The 20939-nt window shown below is 35.5% G+C and overlaps 1 protein-coding gene across 1 annotated transcript; it reads left to right on the forward strand.

Moving 5' to 3' along the window:
- Positions 1–8953: 8953 nt before the first annotated feature.
- Positions 8954–18577, forward strand: LOC144449253 (bone morphogenetic protein 2-like). The gene is made up of 2 exons (XM_078139765.1): positions 8954–9323; positions 17748–18577. The coding sequence occupies exons 1-2, from the start codon at positions 8954–8956 to the stop codon at positions 18575–18577; spliced, it is 1200 nt and encodes a 399-aa protein (XP_077995891.1).
- The last annotated feature ends 2362 nt before the right edge of the window (positions 18578–20939 follow it).

A 20939-nucleotide genomic window follows, 5' to 3' on the forward strand; every position in this document is an offset into this window, starting at 1 on the left:
GCCTTCGTGTAGCGGAGCCTGGGGGTCACCGTGACTGTAGACTTCGATTACGTCCTGACCGACGCTCTGCTTGTTCAGAATTGGTATTGCTTATTTATGTTTAAAATGAAATAAAAGAATTTTTGGAAAGGTTTATAGTTTTGTTCTTGTACAGAATTAATATCTGTGTAATTGTGTGAATGATTTAGAAGGATATTTAAAACATAATAAACAAAAAATATCTCCACAATTTCCACGAAGAATACATTTGTTAGTTTTCAAATATCGTCAAATTCATTTTGATAAAAATTGTCGCACTAAATTTATTTTTCAAAAATTATCCATCCAAGTCTATTTGTATACAATTATCCCGCCAAATGTATTATCCCGCCAAATATATTTGACAAAAATTTGATGTCTTTCTGAAGTTTTTGTCATACCTAACCTTATGCAGCTTTGAAACACTTAAAATAAGCAATGAAGACGGGTTAATGCTTAAAACGTGATAAAATTTGCATGAATTACCACAAGGATTAAGATTCCATGTTTTTCAAATATGTCTGGAAGTAAATGTCGGGGTTAAGTTGTCGTGCGATCATTTTTCAGTGTGGTTACACAGCCTTGGTTTATGATTCATACCAACCATGCAGGCTACTAATCGATGGAGCGTCAACAAAAACAAACAGAACAAAGGCTTGTATACAATTACAGGATGGTTGGACTTGGGAAAGTCGACAAAAATTGAATGGCCGACCACAGAAAGTCAGAATATATCTGAAGAGAAACTTATGTATAAATATGTATACGAATTGTAGTCGATCTTTTGTCGGCAAATATTTAGTATTCTAAGATAACTTGGTATATAGTCTTTATCATTTGAGAATAACCGTGTTGTGACTGACTAGTGGTCAAACTTTGTGTACCATGCCAACAAACCTATATTTGGGATCTAGACTTTTTTCCCTGAAAGTGCTTGCAGGTCCATACATCAATGCCAAAGTTCCTTGGTACTTAAAGCAAACTTAACTAAAACCAGAACTGGAACACTTTTCCTCGCTATTTTCTGGAATAGTCTTGGTGAATATATTTACCGACAATCAAATCACCCATTCACGAATTACACTACGTTAAATTTTGGTCAACATTCAAAAACAGGGACAAATTGTAAACAAGCTTACATATTTTTTGTTATAAACTGAAAATCGATGTGAGAAAGTTGGACTCTATAGTACGGATCATGCATGTCTGTTATAAACACCAATGGAATAATCAGGATAACTAATCATAGCTGAGATCAAACATTCGTTACCAGCCACGGATTTTTTTAACACTCAGTATGTACAACAATATGACATACTACTTTATTACTTTATTACGGGATGAATTCAAGATTGAGTCTAACGATGTCCATTTTAGACATAAACAGTTGACATATTACAGCATTTGTAAAATAACCCCTGCATGACTTTTGATTCCATCTGTTTATAAATTACAAAGACTTCTAAAATTGGGGATTATGATTTTTTAAAATTGAAAACCATAGTCGGACGATTTGTCTAGATTTCACTTTATATAGTCTGTTCTACGGTACAATACAGAGAAAAGCTCTGGTTAAAAGTATTTGGAGATACAAGAAAGTTTTGATATGTGCATTCGTATTTTCTTTTATCGTAAATGTCACTTTTGATTGAAAAGGGTGCGAAAGTCATCAAAAGAAATATGTATTTGTCTTTCTCCTTTTCTTTCTTCGAAATAACCCCCCCCCCCACACACACACACAGTGTAGACCAATTTAGTCAGTCAGTTCATTAAAACAACTTTAAAAATAGGAGATGGTACAATGTCATTGCTGGTTTGCATATTGCTTGAAACATATTCCAGAGATCAAAAGCAAAATTGTTGCTAGACCGTTTGGTGACCACGTTGGAGTGAGGAATCCGCGGGATATTTGATGGGCTATGCCGGGATATTACAGTAAAGGCATAGTGCACGATCATGGAATGATTCTTTGATTGTGGCTTTTGTGGGATGACAGCCGAAAGCAAGTGATGAAGCACCAGAGTCATTTAGGGGTCGACCTTCGAAGCCGCAAAGGGAGACCTCACACAATGGCGAGCACTTGCTACACTTTACTATGTCGGTCGTCATCCAGACTTAAAAACAGATGCAACAATAGCTCTGCATCTGTGTCTCCAATAACACAATTTTGGGTTGTCATGGTAACGGGTAAATCGTCATCAGGGATATGTGTTTTCATTGAGACTGTTTAGGATGGCCCTCGAGGAGAGGCTGCTAGTCCGATGGTGCTGTGACATTTAATTTCTGCCTACCAATCTGTCCGTATGGTTTTCACTAGATACTTGTATCATGTAACAGGACAAAAGTGAAGTAGGGCTTTCACACACAAAAGTATATTTAATAGCTTATTCGGAATAACACCATATCTCGTCTTAGGAACTGAAAAGTAGTTATAAGTCGTTTGAGTGACAAAATGGCTACATTTTAGGATATAGCAAAAAGTTATATAATAGAACTAGAATTCTACCATACAAATGATATTTAAGCCCCAACAGACAGACAGACAGACAGACAGACAGACAGACAGACAGACAGACAGACAGACAGACAGACAGACAGACAGACAGACAGACAGTGTGGGGCAATATAAGGAGTTGCGACTCTGAGTTTTTTTGCTATTGCGACATTGAGCACTGTTCTCCCCAGTGAGACGCACTGATCAAAGTTACGAACCCTGACAAAATGTATGTGGTTAATTTACTAATTGATAAATTGGGTATTGATTAATAAGTGGATGTATTTAGTTGACATTGACAATTCTGTGGCTCATTACTACATTGATTCATCAATATTGATTATTTGATTTATTGATTGATCGATCGATCGAATGATTTGCATGAAGATATCTTTACTTTTCATCTGACATTGACTTGGTATGCATTTGATGAAGGATTGTGTGATTACTTAATTTGTTTGTTGACTGATTGGTAGATAGCAACATATCAACCACTGAACTTATCAATCAAACAATTGATGAATCGAGAAAATGAAAAATGAAAATACCTAATAAATACTGTATAATGCAGTTATGTATGACACTCATAATAAGAATATAATAAAGAGAAATCTGCTCGACACTTCGAGATTTTAAGAATTCATTCAAATAATTATGCTTACTGTTCTTTGTAATCTACTCTACGTTGGGCTTGTTTGTGTTTTCTTGTCTGGTTGAGTCTAAGTCTGTCTATCTGTCAGTTTGTTTGTCGCTCACACTTCCTCTCTCTCTCTCTCTCTCTCTCTCTCTCTCTCTCTCCCTCTCTCTCTCTCTCTCTCTCTCTCTCTCTCTCTCTCTCTCTCTCTCTCTCTCTCTCAGTATTTACGTATCTTTTATCCATCGCTCTGTTTCCTGTCTAGTCTGTATCAATCTTTGTTTCTGTCTTTACTCTGTCTGTCTGTCTGTCTGTCTGTCTGTCTGTCTGTCTGTCTGTCTGTCTGTCTGTCTGTAAAGTTATGTTTTTTATTTCTTCAATATTACTTGTTGTCTGTCTGTCTGTCTGTCTGTCTGTCTATCTGTAAAGTTATGTTTTTTATTTCTTCAATATTACTTGTCTGTCTGTCTGTCTGTCTGTCTGTCTGTCTGTCTGTCTGTCTGTCTGTCTGTCTGTCTGTCTGTCTGTCTGTCTGTCTGTCTGTCTGTCTGTCTGTCTGTCTGTCTGTCTGTCTGTCTGTCTGCCCCTGTCTCCCTTGCAGTTCTTTGAAATTGTATATCATATTATATCATATGTCATTTCATACTTCTATGTCTCGGCTACCTTTGTGTGGCCTAGTAAAGTTGTCCAATGTAAACTAAAGTTTGACTATGAGGGAGCCCTGATATTTGAAACCAAAGAATGCTCAGTATCATCATAGTCTTATTTATACCAGTTCACATCAGTGGGCGGCAGGATCAATCGATCCTCGGGGATGTCGTAGTGTCGATTGACTTAACCGTTATGGTCATCACTTGGTGACTCATTTGGGGATCATTTCTAGATAACTCTGTCGGTTAGGGATCCATCATCAAATTAATTTTGAACTCTTTGTAGTGTAAGTCAACTTCGAGACAAAAGATCGTATACATTTTGAAACTAATTAGTGGCCCTATCTTAACATTAGAGAATAATGACTCCTCAATGTCAAGTACAGTCCTTAGCAAAAATACAGTGTAGCATAGATTTGGAGTGTTCGATCCACACGGGCTTTTTGACTGAACGACACAACAAACAATTTTGGGAAAGCCAAGACCGCATCAAAGGAGAGCGTTGACATGACAAATAGCCTTCGAGGCGTACGAGAGTATGCTAGCTTTATTTGTTGTATGCAAAGAAATCTTTGATGTGGTTTTTTGCTGTTTGCTGAAATGTTGTGTCTCCAGTCTAACTGAAATTTTGTCTGTGTCGAACTCTCTGGCGAACTTCACATTATTGAAAATATATCAGCTCTAGTTCCGTTACCTTGTAAAGAATAAAGATAAAGATTCGAATTTGGTGTGAAATATCGTTTTTTCGATCGTTATCAAAAGGTAGCCACGAATTTAATGGTTCCAGTGATATGATTCATTCCATTGTATTAATCCGACATCGTGGTATTCAAACATCGGGGTTTAAGTTGGACGTTGTCTACTGGTCGAAGTCGTGAACTTATGTTTTCTTTTTCAGTTTCTGTAACATGTCATGGCACATCTTATCTGTGGAGCTAGTAAATAAATTGGATCATTCTACGTTTTGCATAGCTCTGCCAGACAACTTTGTGTAACCCAGATTTTAAAGTTACTCCGAATTGTAGCACATATTCAAATTCAATCAGTAAAAATATTAACATTCGAATCATTGGCTGACTTCAATCTGAAATAAACCTGTGAGGGAGAACTGAAAATTTTCCTGCGATAAACACCACTTCGTTTAAATCCACAAATTCTGACGGGTAGGCAGTGGTCTGATTTCGAGTCCATCCTTGTCAGCGTTCATACAACAGTGCAAACACCAGTTGAAACTTGTTCTTCCACTTGACTGACTACAATGAACATACGGGGTATTAGGGTTTCCGAGCCCTCATCATAGCTAGTGTCGCATTGCCCGTTTTTTTTTCAAATAATGCACGCTTTATGTTACGTTTCAGACAGCTTCGAGCATGTTTTCGTATCTTGAACACTTCACACAATGCAAAGGCTCTTTAGGCCGACTCACCTGTCAACACTGCCAGGTTACGAAATGGTTTATGATCATGTACTTGTGACATACCTGGTACCCTAGTTTGTTCCAAGTCCATTACCATGACATTGTTTGCTTTCACGACCATTCAAAACGTTCTTTTCCAAGTTTCCTTTGATCAAATATGCCGATGCGTCGAGTCTTTCATTATAGCAAACCTTACAATAGACCACATGATATCAGCAAATCTGGCACACGGTTAAAATTATAATATACAATTGAAAAAAAACCAGTCCTGTAACATTAGAATAATTTCTCATTGGTATTATTACGGATTGGAGGTACTTCTTTTGTGTGCATTAGACCTAGACTAGTTAATCAAGGCATAAAGTATTAAAATTAGCGATATATATATACTTAAGTTTTGATCTTGAAGATCTTGAATGGTTGTCATAATGTGATAATGATATAGAATATGAACCATCTATTTAATAACATAATGACACTATTTTCACATCCACTGACGTTAAAACAAGGGATATAAACCGGGTCTGTTCAACAGAATTCACGAGGGAAATGAAAGGCTTAACGTAAGCATGCTATCTCTACAATCTATTTGACCGACTGTTGCAGTTTCACTGACACTTAGCTGGTTGCGATGCTGTCGACCGTGATTCGCTATTTGACCTTACCAAGCTAAGAGGGAAATTTTCCTCCTTAAAAACTCATATTTGACATGGTTCTATGGTAAGTATTTATACGGTAGCATATTTTTGTGTTCCAGTTAGAATCCTCGAATCGCTTCATTGATTTCCTAAGATGCCACCGGTGTCTCAGAAGCAGTCTGTTGCAGCCATCGCGTGCGAATAAATCATTCCGATACGTAAATAAAACAATTGAACTGATAACCACTGCCCTTAGCTCACCCTTCAAAGGAACTAATGTCGACATCTTCGGGCCGATAACTGTACGGATCTGAGAATCTAACACCGTTACGAAATCAAATGTTTTACTCCCTTGGGACTTGATTCATTAATAACTGTAGAAGACAGGGCGGAGTTGTTATACAGTTATTCTTTGATGTATTACGCCCCAGGGTATGAAAACCAATCGTTGAAACCCGTATGTGTATTTTAATAGCAACACACCGCTTTCAAACAAAAACATTTTGCTTCCAGATTTTCACCAATAGTAATATTGAATTGCACATAACATATTAGATATCAATAGCGTCTTCATTTCTAAATATGCTATAGGTGTCGAATTACTGATGGATGTATGACGTATCTATTCTTAGTGATTTTTTTTTCTTCATTTCGATATCTCTTTCATCTCTCTGTTTTATCAGCATTTTGTTTTGGATAGTGTTTACACGGGAATGCACATAGATGATTTTACAAGTTACAAATTACTATAACGTACAACGGTTGTTAGAAACCTTCATGTTTATAAAACAATGCACTTACAAAAAAGTGATATTGTTGTTTTCAAAGTGAAGCTTATCTTTGAACATTGAAAAACTGATAACGGAGTTTATTTGACCGTCAAGTACTCCCGTTGGTGGCGTAGGTCACACATACTTCGATCCTGTCCGTACACCAAGCAGTGAAGGCGAGATTACAAGTGTGCCACCAACGACAGTATTTTTAAATGAACCTGAGATTACAAGTGTGCCACCAACGACCGTATTTTACAGCCCACCAGACAATAACAATCTCTCCCAAAAACTTGTCATAATGGAGTATACATTTTTAACCTCCGGGTGGGGAGGATTTTTTTATCAGAGGGTTGTATTTTTTTCGGCGAATCCCCGCTGCTGAATACGTATAAATTATGTTATTAAGAAATTCGAACATTTTTCTTTAGAGTTCTTAATTCTGTGTTTTTACGTACATATTACACCACAATACGAGTAACGCTAGACTGGGTACAATTATTATTATGTCCAGTGTACAAGTTAAGTAAACAAGGTGCAGGATTCTACTGGTAACTGTCAAAATTAGTAAAAAGTGTAGGGATGACATCTACTGCCCTCTATGGCAAACAAATGTCAGGTTCCTTGCTAAAACTGTTCTTATAAAACATGAAAAGTAATATAAGAGTCTGTAGTTCCTGTACACTGTGCCAAGTGTTATTAATCCATTTCATCTATATATTTTCCCTGTTTGTCACAGGTTCCGCTTCTAAATGCTTGTATGTCACTGGTTGTATACGTAAATCTTGAATAGTGTTACGACTTGCTATGTATTACAATCAGTCAAACAGGATGCCGCAGAAATAACAATATTGAATAAAATTTGTATTCACGAATGATAGAACACTCAACTGAATTCTATACAACAACACAATGTCATATTAGCAGTGACGTCTGCTGGATAGTTCAACAAATACGGAAATGTGCACGTGATTAAGCTTATTAAAGTGCATGCACAGTTTTACTTTTAGTGTTATAGAACTCATAAAAATGTTTGTCTTTTTGGGATTCCATCTAAAATTAGACATTATTCCCTGCAATTTTCTTCGGCTTACCTAAGGAAAATCCGATTACTATTTTCAAGCCATCTAAACATAAAACGTTTCTCTGATGAAATATATTTTATCACATTTATTACTTTCGACTGTTCGTAAAATAATTCCCAAAACAGCAAACTCAGAAAATAATTATATATGCAACTGAGTGGAAATACCGAATGGGCAGAGGGCAGACAGGGAAGAGAATTTATAATGAAGCCCGCCCCCTCGCGGTCGGAAGATGCATCACATGTTAACCGCCTTTTACCTGCTGTCAACATGGAACTCTCACCGCTAGTATTTTTGGTGAAGTTTTGTTTAAATGTTAGCAATTAAGCTACCATTTATTGAAATATGCATCGATGCTTTAGAGGGATTGACTCTATCGTCCAAATATCCCGGTCAAATACTTCATGGACAATCTGACACGCTTCGTGAGTCTGCCATTTCATGCATACACTTCTCCTGGTTCTGGAAATATTAGTCAGTCCTTCTTGCAGACGGTGCACGAGTGAGAAGGAAGGGACGACTTACTCCATCTGCAAGCAGGACTATGGAAATATACACGTGGAGGTTTCCAACTCGTCATCAACCCACTCCGAAAGAGTTATCGACACGCATCTATCCAGAGCTACATACTTCTCCATGAGGGCGACATGAACGAACTTTTCTAATTTATGAGTTCATGCCAGAGTGACGTTTCATCATACAATATTTTCTATAGAATGAAACCCAAACGACCATTCGTGGAAAGAGAATACATTCAAAGTTCGGATGATTGACATACTGGATGTCGGGTTAGTCTTTCACGGTTGTCAAAGGATACTCGAGAACTCTGTTGCATCTCTGAATAATATTATGTTACACATGAACCCATGTGCTGTTGATGGCCTTGATAAACTTACTACCAATCAGAGCTGAGGTAAGTAGCGCTATTGAACAGAAAGTGTGCATTGTTGCGTGTGATTGGCCACAGTTATGTTACACCTGACGTTGCAGGTCAAATTAAGCACACAAGACTGGCACATTTGAAAACACCGTGGAAGTATTTCACTACGTTATCCTATCATATATTCATAATTTATATCATATACAGTGGAAAGAAGTATAAACTCGCCGCTGAAAGACCCACGGTTTCGTTCCCGGCGTAGAGGATTTTGTCTCTCTGCATCATACACGGTTCAGTGGAAACTGACGGAAGAGAAAACGGTTGTGGTATTTACACACAACACTTATTTACTCGACTGCACGACAAAATGGCACTATCCTTTCTCTGCAAAAATTTCACTGCAATGACGAGAGTGATCTGCATTTTTCTCCCCTATCTGGTAGAACTCTCGTATGTCGATTCTACACAAGTTATGAACGCTTCAATCCATCCAAACGACTACGATGACATAGGAAGAGAGTTCCTGGCTTTGTTTGGGTTAACAACAATACCAGAGATATCTGGTTTAAAGCCTCATCCCCCAAAGTACATGTTAGATTTATACACCCAGTTGCAGTTGGCAGAGAGTACGGAGTTAACATCGTCTGCATGGCAACATGTTAACCCCACTAACAACCAACATAATGCAATGTCCCCGAACAACGAAGGCACTATACAAAGCTATCTCCTCCAGAAAGGTATGTATATTTTTCGTAATTTTTACACTATTAAAAACCAAATCAACTAGTTTATATTTTGAGTAATGCAGCCATCGTGAATATACAATGAAAACAAAGCCACAACATTTAGTGCATTTATTATCAAAGCATTTAGGAAAGTATGCTGGGAATTGGCTGTACAAATTATGCTTTGTAAGGTTTAACAAAATAAATTGTAAATGAATGAATGTACGTGCCTAACAATAAATGTGAAATTGGGTTAATTGTCATTGGTATTTTCACTATTAAGAGTTAAGTTAGATTTTTGATGTTCAGCCACTCTCAAACATAGCTCTAACTACCATATTATTGATTTGGCAAATGCAAACTACGATTTGTGACTATTGAATGTCATTCGGAAATGCAAAATTGTGTAAGAAATTGTTCAGCCAATGATGTACTGTTTTATGAGTAGGGTTTAGATCATCATGAGGAATAAAAAGTGGTCATTTCCAAACAAAAACTAAAATAGGCTGATTATGAATCTCAGAAAAATACAAAAATATGTATGTATTAAAATTTATATGAACAAAACTGAATTTTTTAATCAACTGTCAAAGTTTTCTAAGAAAGAATTTCTTGAGAGCGACTGAAAGAAATGAATGAGGTAAGAAGTAGAATTTATGTATCTATTTATAAAATAATACTAGTATATAGAGTGAAACTTTGGAAGATCTTGCAATATAGATAAAACAATTTGGAAGACAGATATGTAATAGAAAATCAGGAATACAGATATCTATCAATTGAACTTGCTACAGATATTGATTACACAAAGGTAGAAAAGTACACAAAGACCTGGTATGGGAGCATTTTCAGTTCATTTCTGGTAATTTATAAAACAATTTTATCATGCATGGCTTCCTATTTGAAAAATCAATCTGAAACAACATTGACAAAGTCTGTGTTTGTAACTCAATAAATTGCAAAACATTAATAAATGTATAAAATGTTTGTTATTGTACGTACAATGACAAAGTCTTTTTTTTACACATTTTTAGCTTTTTGTAATAACTTACAAATATAGACTTGGTCAATGTGTTTTCGCATTGATTTTTCAAAAATGAAGCCATGATAAAATTGTTATATAAAACAAAATCCAAAGTCCTCACCAATATGGCCACTTTCAAGATAAAGGATTTTCTCACATTTTGCCATTAGCAGTGCACTGTCCTTCCTGAACTTTTAGCCCAGGGTTTATTAAAATATGTGTTGTCTAGAGTGTATATTTTAAAAAGGTCAAATTAAATACTGTTAATTATTTGTATAAAAAACAAATTACATTGCTTAAATTTCATATAAAAATAAAAGTGACAGATATGACATAAATTTTGATGAAGCCAACATCTAATTTCATAAATTTACATTTAAACTCAATAACAAAAATCAATTAGATTTGCTAATATTTGAGTAGCAAGTTTCTACTTGAAAAACCATGTCTCGCTATGTTAGGTCTAGCTTAGTGCATATTCAACCAGTGTTTTTGCTAACAGGGAAGGGTGCGTATGTGTGTGTGTGTGTGGGGGGGGGGGGGGCGGCGAGGGGAGCATATACCAGCTTTGTATCATGAACTTGATGAGAAACCCTGTTCAAAATACTGATGAGTTTCTTGCAGATTTTACCCACTATGCTTTCCCATCCAAAACAGTTATTCTGGCTTAGCCGCTATTTGTATGTCTACCTCAAAAAATGTGTATACATGTCGTTTGAGAACTGCTCTGTGACTGTGTTGATCAATATCAGCATTTTTTGAACTTTTTCCAAAGATTTTTGTTTTTCACTTGAAATACTTAGGACTGTTGTTGAAAAAATCCCACAAGTTTGATAAACATCCATAGCTTGTCTCAGTGCCAAGGGATTAGGCCTAAAAATGATTGTTTGGTTCCGGTTACCTGACCCCTACCTAGCTTTTCACTGCTGTACCTACACTTCTTTTTACGTATTCAAGAAATAATCAATAAAGTCGCAAAAATCTTACGAGAAATAGTGGATACAGAAACTGACACAAAATAAAACTGTTCTTCCAGTGTGTAATGGCTGTACATCTGATAGGAAGAAATAAACAACACAGAGACCATTTGGAAAACAATGGTAAACCTGAACTACATACTCACAAAGAAAAAAATATGATAAAATAAAAAATCTACCTACCCCACCTATTCTAAAATCCACTTTTCATTATTTTTGATTTTGTCTCCTAAGGAAAATGTATTTTGGTCTAAACTTTCATCTTTTAAAAACCTGTAATGGTCTAAAATGGGGTATTGGTTTTTGGTCAAAATGGGTCTGAAATGGGGTCTGGGGTTTCCAGCACTGGCCAACACACCCCTACCATAGCTGGCCATTGGTACTACCCGTGGAGCTCTAACTACACAATTCCAGAATGAAATGATGAAACAAAGGTATCATAAAGTATGAACAATGTCGTACAGAGACTAGAAAGAGTCTAGAAGTCCAGGAGCTCAATGTCACAACCATGAGATCATCCAAAAGGGCAAGGATTTTTTATCTCCTTCAATTTCAAAATGGAGTTGAAATGAGTATGATGTTGTAAAATTAGACATTTCTGTAGATTTTGATGACTTTAAATTCAGAGATCAAGAGTCAAATATACAGCACCCGGGCCGGCTGTGATTGATTAACAAGTTGAAATATGTTGAAATTCAAGTTACCTGAGACCTTGACATGTATCATTTGTAGACAACAGATGTGTCTGGTATGTGAAGTTTGCCAGAAAAACAAATCTCTGTACTTCATGTTGTACCAAACTAGATTTTCTTGCTGACCACCATGGCATGTAATTATAAGTGGTCTAATTTCACTTACGCTGGCATATTTATTTGAGGTTAATAGCTCTGAATCAGTGCACTGAAAATTAAAAGCACTGCTTGGTGGAATAGTGTACAGTATAAAAACCAAAGTGTGTTTTTGTGATTTTTAAAAAAAAAAATGCATTTAGAATTAATGAAAAAGTTTTAGTGTTTCGATCTTGCTTGTGACTTACTTTTTGTAATTATTGTCAATTCTAGTTGCATCAGCAGTCATCTGTTATATTTACCTAATAATGACTTTAAGACGTACAGATAATTTGAATATAACTGATTAATTTGATGAAATGTAAAATTTCTCTATTATGACCCATGAATTTTTTCTGAATGGCTTCCCAACCAACTAGAGGGTTCAATTTGTTACCATATACAAGGCAGGATGTAGAATAATGTGTAGCAAAGTCACATGACAGATCCAGCCAATAGACAGTCTAATCTAATATAACATTACCATGTCATGTGATCTAACTGAAACTTTAAATCATGAGCGGAGAAAGTACAAAAAGTTAAATATGGAAAACATGTCAAAAAATGTCAGCCAGCAGTGTTTGTCAACCTGTATCAGATAGACAATGCTAATTGTACGAAGAAAAGTGAAGTCATTGCAGAGTTTACATAGTCACAAATTACCCCGTCTCATCCTGTAAAAAAGACTTCACAAAAATTTAATACATAAAAAATAGCACTAATGGTGCTGTAGGAAAACTGCTGGCCAACCTGTTATCCATACAGTTACTGTAAGATAACCATCTAACATTGTTTTCAGTTGCAAAGGCAATTATTATTAATAGAAATTGGAGTTTACACATACTTACCACTTATTTCTGCTTGAAACTTCTTGTGGAATTTTTTAACAACTGTTATGGACTGCTATCAATTCACATTATAGTCTGTTAATTGCACTGTTGAAATATATCGTTAGCTGTCGTACCTCCTAGCCCTTGTGTTCTTTGCTTTTTGTGACATCATTTCAGATCGAAAATTCTCACTGGTCGCTCAAGTGTGCAGTCCCTTCAACCGACCATGACTATCAGTATTCAAATGATTAATATGTAAATACATGTACACATATTACACAAAGTGCAGGCAATATATTAAGAGGATATGTGGTAATTTACATGTTATTTACATATGATTTTATTTCAATTTAATATACGGGTGTTTGATAACAACTTTTAGGGGGTGGCTACAGGAATCATTTGAAAATGAAGTCGTGACAAGCCAAGAATACAAGGGCTTGGAGGTAGGACCTGTTAATGATGTATCTCCATAGTAGTTCCATATTAAAGGAAATAGTGGATCACAAGAAATAGGAGGTACGACCATGGTACCAACTAACGATGTACATTGACAGGCTAGTCACATTATTCTCTTGGAACAACCTCATCAAATATAAGACTCAGTAATTTTGAAGTGTAAGTATTTTCAGTGTTGCAGCCAGAGGGGTTTTTTGGGTCAGTTGACACACATTTTTTGGACTGACCCACAATTTTGGAAGTGACGGGTCATAGATGACCCACACTAAAATTGTATGCAAATATGTTTAGCAATATGACCACGCCTATAGCAACAGCCAAATGATTGCGTATATTGCACAGATAACAACAGGGTTGGATAGGCAACTGCGTAATCATTCAGCATGTGGGTAAATATTTTAAAACTGTACAGTTGACTGCTACAATGCCATTGGCGGGTTTTTATAATGTCCCCAAAAAATGAATGATGACCCAGAGAAATGAAAGTCTTGGGACATAATGTCCCACTCTTTCAAAAGGCTTGCTGCAACACTGATTTTAACCCAAAATCATATTTTGACCAAATTTGAATATCATCGTTATACAAATCAAATGCTTCCCAACTTCCTTTCAAAATATGATGCCCACCAAGTATCACTGCAGACAATCCAGAAGTTTTTGACTTCATAACTTTCGACCAAACATCATACCACAATGATAAGTATTTTCACTGTTTTTCAAAATGGTACATGTACATGTGGGAACTTTTATGGTTGAGATTACTGGTTCTACCTTACATAGATAGTAAATGTCAGGAGTATTAAGTTTAACTCATTTGGTATGCTACTATAATCTCTATCTGTAGGTCAAAACTTTATTTAGCTACTCACGTATGTATTTACAGCATTCATACGAACTCTTTGCCCTCCTGGTAATTCTGTGCTAGCTGACACAGAGATAAGAAATGGTATGTCAACTTATTTGATGAGCTACCATTATCGTTAGGGGATATGTAAAAAAACAACATTAACATTCAGTTATCAATTCAAAACAAGCATGTAACAAAACAAGTTGACATCATTATTGTACATATGGCATACAAGGCCAGCCTCTAAAACAATGACTCAAATGAGTGTTGTTGCCTAATTTTCTGACATATTCGCTAGACTGGTATTATCCTCAAACCTGGCACAAAGATTATACTTCACTATAGATTATGAATGTTATTTTGTGACCTTATCAACTCTTGCTAACTTGCATTTTTCAATATCTCAGGAACTATATAATTACTCAGAATATTAAAATTCAACTATCTACATGTACGTAAGCACTATATCATGAATCCTGTTCAGCATATGTTCCACTTGGTATTCACCACATTATCAGTGTCAAAATAGCCTAGTTACTATACATGCAGTTGTTTTGGTTTCTACTATCTCTTTCTCTCCATGTGGCAAAATGGAAAAATTTTACCAAAAATCTCGCTAAATCTGCTAACTTGGGAAAGTGTAAACAGTGCATGACAGTCAGTAATCCATCACAAACTGACAGGTGTTTGTATATTGGTTACGTCATTCAATTTACTACAAACAGGATGCAATAATGTCATGACATTTATATCAATGCTCCAATAGCATAATTTTAAGTTACTGCTGTTGGTTGGAAGAACGGAATTCTGTGCTAGAGAAATCCATTTGACTATACATTCTATATGATGACCGTAGCGTGTACTAGACATGTAAATATATTTCTTATAACATCACAGACTGCTAAGCTTTATATCGCAATATGACTGTATAGGGTTGTCGGTGGTCAAGTGGTTAAACCACTTGCCTCACCACTTCAGTCAGGGTTTAAACCCATTCAGAGTTTGATTAAATTTACCATGCCTGTAAGTAAGGGAAGAGTGTCACTCAGTTTGACTCTACCGAACAACACAGGTTTTCCCTGGGTACTCCGGTTTCTTCCTGCACTAACACTGAACCTTCCTCCTGTTATTGCGCAGTGCATGTTAGATGGTATGATAAATATATAAATAAACAAATAAATAAATGAATTTGTTACCTAATTTGCATGTTAATGATCAGGTCATCTGGCCTTGACCTTATATTCATTTCGACATCCCAACAAATTGGATTTTATACATTTTTAGAACTAATTTCTATATCAACATTGCATCATCACATCTTATGAAATACTTCCAGAAACTGTACCCATCAAATTTCAGCTAAATCTACCCAATAGTTTTTGAGATACAGATTTTTATTAAAAGTCATATTTTAAGCCATCAATTTAGTAAAACTAAACTTACATATCACAGGATCCAATCACTTTGCCTTGAACACTGCACTCTACAAACTATACACCATATAACATCCAAACCATGTAATCACGTGACTGCAATAAGCCTAAAACCAGCATTTTAGACCTTGCTCCATGTGTACCAGTAGACACATTTCACCTTAATCTAGATTATCAACCTTACACACGTCAAAATAGTAATCTAGACAGGGGGCAGGGGATGTACCCACTGGCCAGCTCTGGTAGGTGTGTGGCCAATGCTGCCAACCCCAGACCCCATTTTACAAATACCCCTTTTTAAAGACCGTTTCAGGTTTTTAGAAGACCCCATTTTAGATCAAAGTACACTTCAATAGTTCTGTTGTTTTCACACTTGCAATTTTTTCCCTCAGGATTCAACATTTTTTGCACATTTTAGTACAACAATGTGCCTTAGCAACAAGACCAGTTGCAACTCAAACAACCCGCCATGTTTGTGTATACGGTATGCAGCTCTTACTATACCATTCATTGTGTGTTATCTCAAAGGGACCAAGTGGAGTCCAGTTATCTTCCATAACAAGAACTGATTACATTGTTATCAGCTAAATTTGAAACTCTGTTATCACAGAGAAGAATGTTTTTAATAATATATTGGAGATAACATGATGTAAATGAACGACTTAATTCCAAAGTAATCTATATATTCATAATATACATGTAAAAACACTTGGGATGAGTTGCAACCCAGAAGTATATAGACCAGTACCTCGTGGTCAAAACACTTCTAAATGGGTTGCCATTATCAAATTTTTGTATCACAGAATATCATGCTTGTACTGGTCTATATTATGTCTAGTATGGCTACAGGTGTTTAACCCTGGTGGATTCAAATTATAAGCTCAAAAAACGAACACTACAAAATCAAATATTAAAAATTTCTACATTTCAGCAGAAATTTATGGTCAAATGTGTACATTTTGTCAGGAAATAGGCATCAAAAGTCTCAGAAAAATGTGAAAATCAGTAACATGGGATCTATCGTCTTGAAAAATCTTGGAAATATTTGAAAATTGGTGAATGTAAACTTTATTGTCCGTAATACGGGGGCCAAAGAGCATAACATGTACATTAAACGAGGGGAATGGGGGGGGGGGGGGGGGGATGAATTGGGGTCAACCCTAAAAAGTCAAAAGTGTACATTAGTCTAAAAAGGGGGGTCAAAACATGTCGTCAGTATGTAACTCACTTAGTCAGTGTATTATAAATATGAACCATGTGATGTCTGTGTGTTAATATATTACCCTTAGATGTTGTAAATGTTGTCATAACAAGGTTTACTTGGAATTAGTGCAACTCAAACACCCTGCCAGGTTTATGTATACATTATGCAGCCCTTACTATACCATTCATTGTGTGTTATCTCAAAGGGACCAAGTGGAGTCCAGTTATCTCCCATAACAAGAAGTGATTACATTGTTATCAGCTTAATTTGAAACTCTGTTATCACAGAATAAAATGTTTTTTAATAATATATTGGTAAACGAATGACTTAATTCCAAAGTAGGTTAAATTGATAATATGATACATATAGTAAAACATTTAGGATATGGGTTGCAACTTAGAAGTATGGAGACCAGTACATTGTGGTTAGAACACTTCAGACTTCATTGCCTATATCAAAATTTTGTATCATATGAGCATGGAACAAATGCCGAATCAAGTCATGTGTGGATATTATGTAAATGTACTAGGCAGTGTAACATAAGGCCACTCATGAATATTCAATATGCATGTGTTCCATACTCATGAATATGTAGTGTTCTTAGGCCTTTTGCCTTGCTTTGACCTTCAGGTTCAATTATCAAAATTCAGCAGTTTCCTGCATTATCACAGTCACTTTATAGATAGAAGTAAAGTATTTGAGGGTAATGTGTCTTGTGCGAAGACTTGTTCAGTATAATTATACCTGTCTTGTCTTTCCAGTTGAAGTAACAGTATCTCTAAATGAAATTAAACATCTACAAAAAGTGTGATTTTTATTTTATCATTTGTTATAGGGCAGGTCAAGCGAGGGTTTGATAATCTTACATTTAAGTACGCAAGTTCCATGGATGCTGAAATGACAGCTGCAGAAATTATACTGACAAGGAGAAAGCTAAACCTGTTGCCATATCAACCTCATATGTACAGTCCTTATCTGACAACACATAAAACTACAACAACAGACAATGTTAACCAAACAATCTATCCAATGAAGAGATCACCACGCTATGATGCATTTGATGTCACAAACAATATCAAGGAATGGCTGGCTATAAATGACACAATAGAGTTTACAGTACAGCTAAACACTGTACGTCATTCTTTTCCTGATGGATTTCCTTCACCTTCATTTCCACATCTTCGTGATGTCTATAGCTTACACGGGTCTCTTTCTCCTTTGCTGGTCCTATATCGTGGCATCAAACCACCTAGCAGTTGGGCTAAGCCTAATGAAAATCGTGGGGAAGATGATCCAGTACAATATGTACGGAATAAGAGAAAGTCAAAGAAAAAGAATTTCAGGAAAGACTGCAAACTACGAGACTGGCATGTAAATTTCAAAGATCTTGGCTGGGAGTTTATACTGCAACCACATTCTATAGATGTCAATGTCTGCAAAGGAGATTGCCCAGTTTCAATGTTGGGATCAGGTTTCAATGCAACCCATCACGCATTTATGAGGTACTTGGTACGTGCAAAAAAAGTCACCAGATGGCAAAGAGTGCCTAGAGTTCATTGTGTACCAGTAAGTTACAAACCTTTAACTGTGTTGTACCAGGTGAATGAAGGTTTTGACGTGAAACGCCTGCCAGATGTGCTACCTAAAAGTTGCGGCTGTCGGTAACTCTCTCTATTTATATACTAGTATGTATAGCAATGCCAGTAAGAAGTGGTACCTTAAAGTTGTTGATGCCAGCAGTACCCCTGTATGTGCACGCAAAACTTATGAAAACCACAAACCTGTAATGCTTGTAAACTTCTAAGAAGTATGTAAAATGTATATTGCCAATAACACTTTCCATATTAGAAAATTTTTGTAAGTATTTTGAAGGTTCTGTTGTAATACTTATCATATCATCGTTATCACATAGAAGTGAAGAAGACTCTAAATTATCAAAACCAGAAATAATAATACCTCTATATTATAAACATTTTTTTGATATTGGTATATTTCATAAGCAGATATATCTACATTTCAAAAAACAGAAAATTTATGAACATTTTTTTTTATATTGGTATATTTCATAAACAGATATAATAATATGTCTATTTAAAAAAAAATTTATATTGGCATATTTCATTAACAGATTTATCTACATTTCAAAAAACAGAAAATTACTTTGGAGAACAGTTTTCTTGTAAATTTCTTAGACATTTGACTGGATTAAAACTGTTCCTTTAAGTGACTAGTTTTAGTCATTTAGTCATCATCCATTACTCAGAGACAATCAGTGTGCCCTCTAATGATAGCCAGAGTTTGTTGTTGTGAGTCAAAATGATAAAAGCTTGCATTTTTTGAGCGTCACCACATAGTAAGAGATAGGGGAACACCAATGTTTGGTGCGTCACTGGTAATTGTGTACATCAGTGGCACATCAAGTTGGCTCAGAGGGCACACTGGAGACAACACTGGTTTAGTCTCTCCTTGAATGTCAAAACAGTTGTCAAGCTTGTATTTGCTACATTTCCCGTTTTATATATAATGTGCAATTGTGGATGATCTGTCACCAGACAAAATCGAGGTCTCGTCTTACTCAATGGTAATGAGGTGGCCTCAAGCATTGTATGATTAAATTGTTCAAGTCTGGCTACTCTATCAAATTATAGGAGTATAAAGTTGTACCACAAAGTTATCACTCCCAAAAAAGGGACATGCAAATTAAGCAGGGTTTCACATATGCACACTCATTATTCCAAAGAAAAGTTGTTATATTGTCGAATGGGATGTAATTGAAGCAAATTATGGAACTTTATTTATAGTCGTTGTATCTGTAAGGAATTGATTACTATATATACCAAATTTTACATTGAATAATGCCAAGGTATCAATGTTTGTGTTGCTTGGCTGTAATTTGTATATCAAACAAACACTTATAATGCTAGTACATAATTATTATGTCTTAGGGGATGTAATTTTATTTATCATTATGACATCAGGGCAATATTGTCTTGCATTATATAAACTAGAACCAGTTTGCGTATTATTATTAATTAGCAGTGTACAAATTGATTATAGCAATATTTAGATGTCTAAATTGTAATATGCATATTAATTAACAGTTTATAAAGCAAGTCTAAATTGTAATATGCATATTAATTAGCACTTTACAAATTGATTAGGGCAAGGTTTAGTTGTCCAAATTGTAATATGCATATTAATTAGCACTTTACAAATTGATTATAGCAATGTATTTAGCACTTTACAAATTGATTATAGCAAGGTTTAGTTGACCAAATTGTAATATGCATATTAATTTAAGCAGTTTACAAATTGATTATAGCAAGGTTTAGTTGTCCAAATTGTAATATGCATATTAATTAGCACTTTACAAATTGATTATAGCAAGGTTTAGATGTCTAAATTGTAATATTCATATTAATTAGCACTTTACAAATTGATTAGGGCAAGGTTTAGTTGTCTAAATTGTAATATGCATATTAATTAGCACTTTACAAATTGATTAGGGCAAGGTTTAAATATCTAAATTGTAATATGCATATTAGAAGTTTACAAATTAATTAGCAAGGTTTAGCTGACCAAATTGTAATATGCATATTAATTAGTTTACAAATTAATTATAGCAAGGTTTAGTTGTCTAAATTGTAATACGCATACTAATAAGCCATATTCGAATATAGGAAAGATAAAGGATTTGATGGTTTGGCCACTAGGAACACTAATTCAGAAACCATTTGTTGGCAGAAACTGAGGGCCAGATTAGTAGTGCATTGTAGCATAAAGATAGCAGACTCTTAGTTACCACACATTTTCTATGTTGTTCCAACAACACTATTTTATTAGCGACTACCAGTAATGCAAACATGCACTACCACTACTGTAATACTCTTGTTATTGACATTCAAAGTTCTTTCACACACAAATTTCATTCACTGCTTCATGTAAACCAGTGACCATGACACAAATTTTAGCCCTCACTTTGCAAATCTGGTGCGCCCTCTTGTGGTACTTATCTGAGAATGGCTGG

The sequence above is a fragment of the Glandiceps talaboti genome, chromosome 18 (genome assembly GCF_964340395.1).
Source record: "Glandiceps talaboti chromosome 18, keGlaTala1.1, whole genome shotgun sequence".
NCBI lineage: Eukaryota > Metazoa > Hemichordata > Enteropneusta > Spengelidae > Glandiceps > Glandiceps talaboti.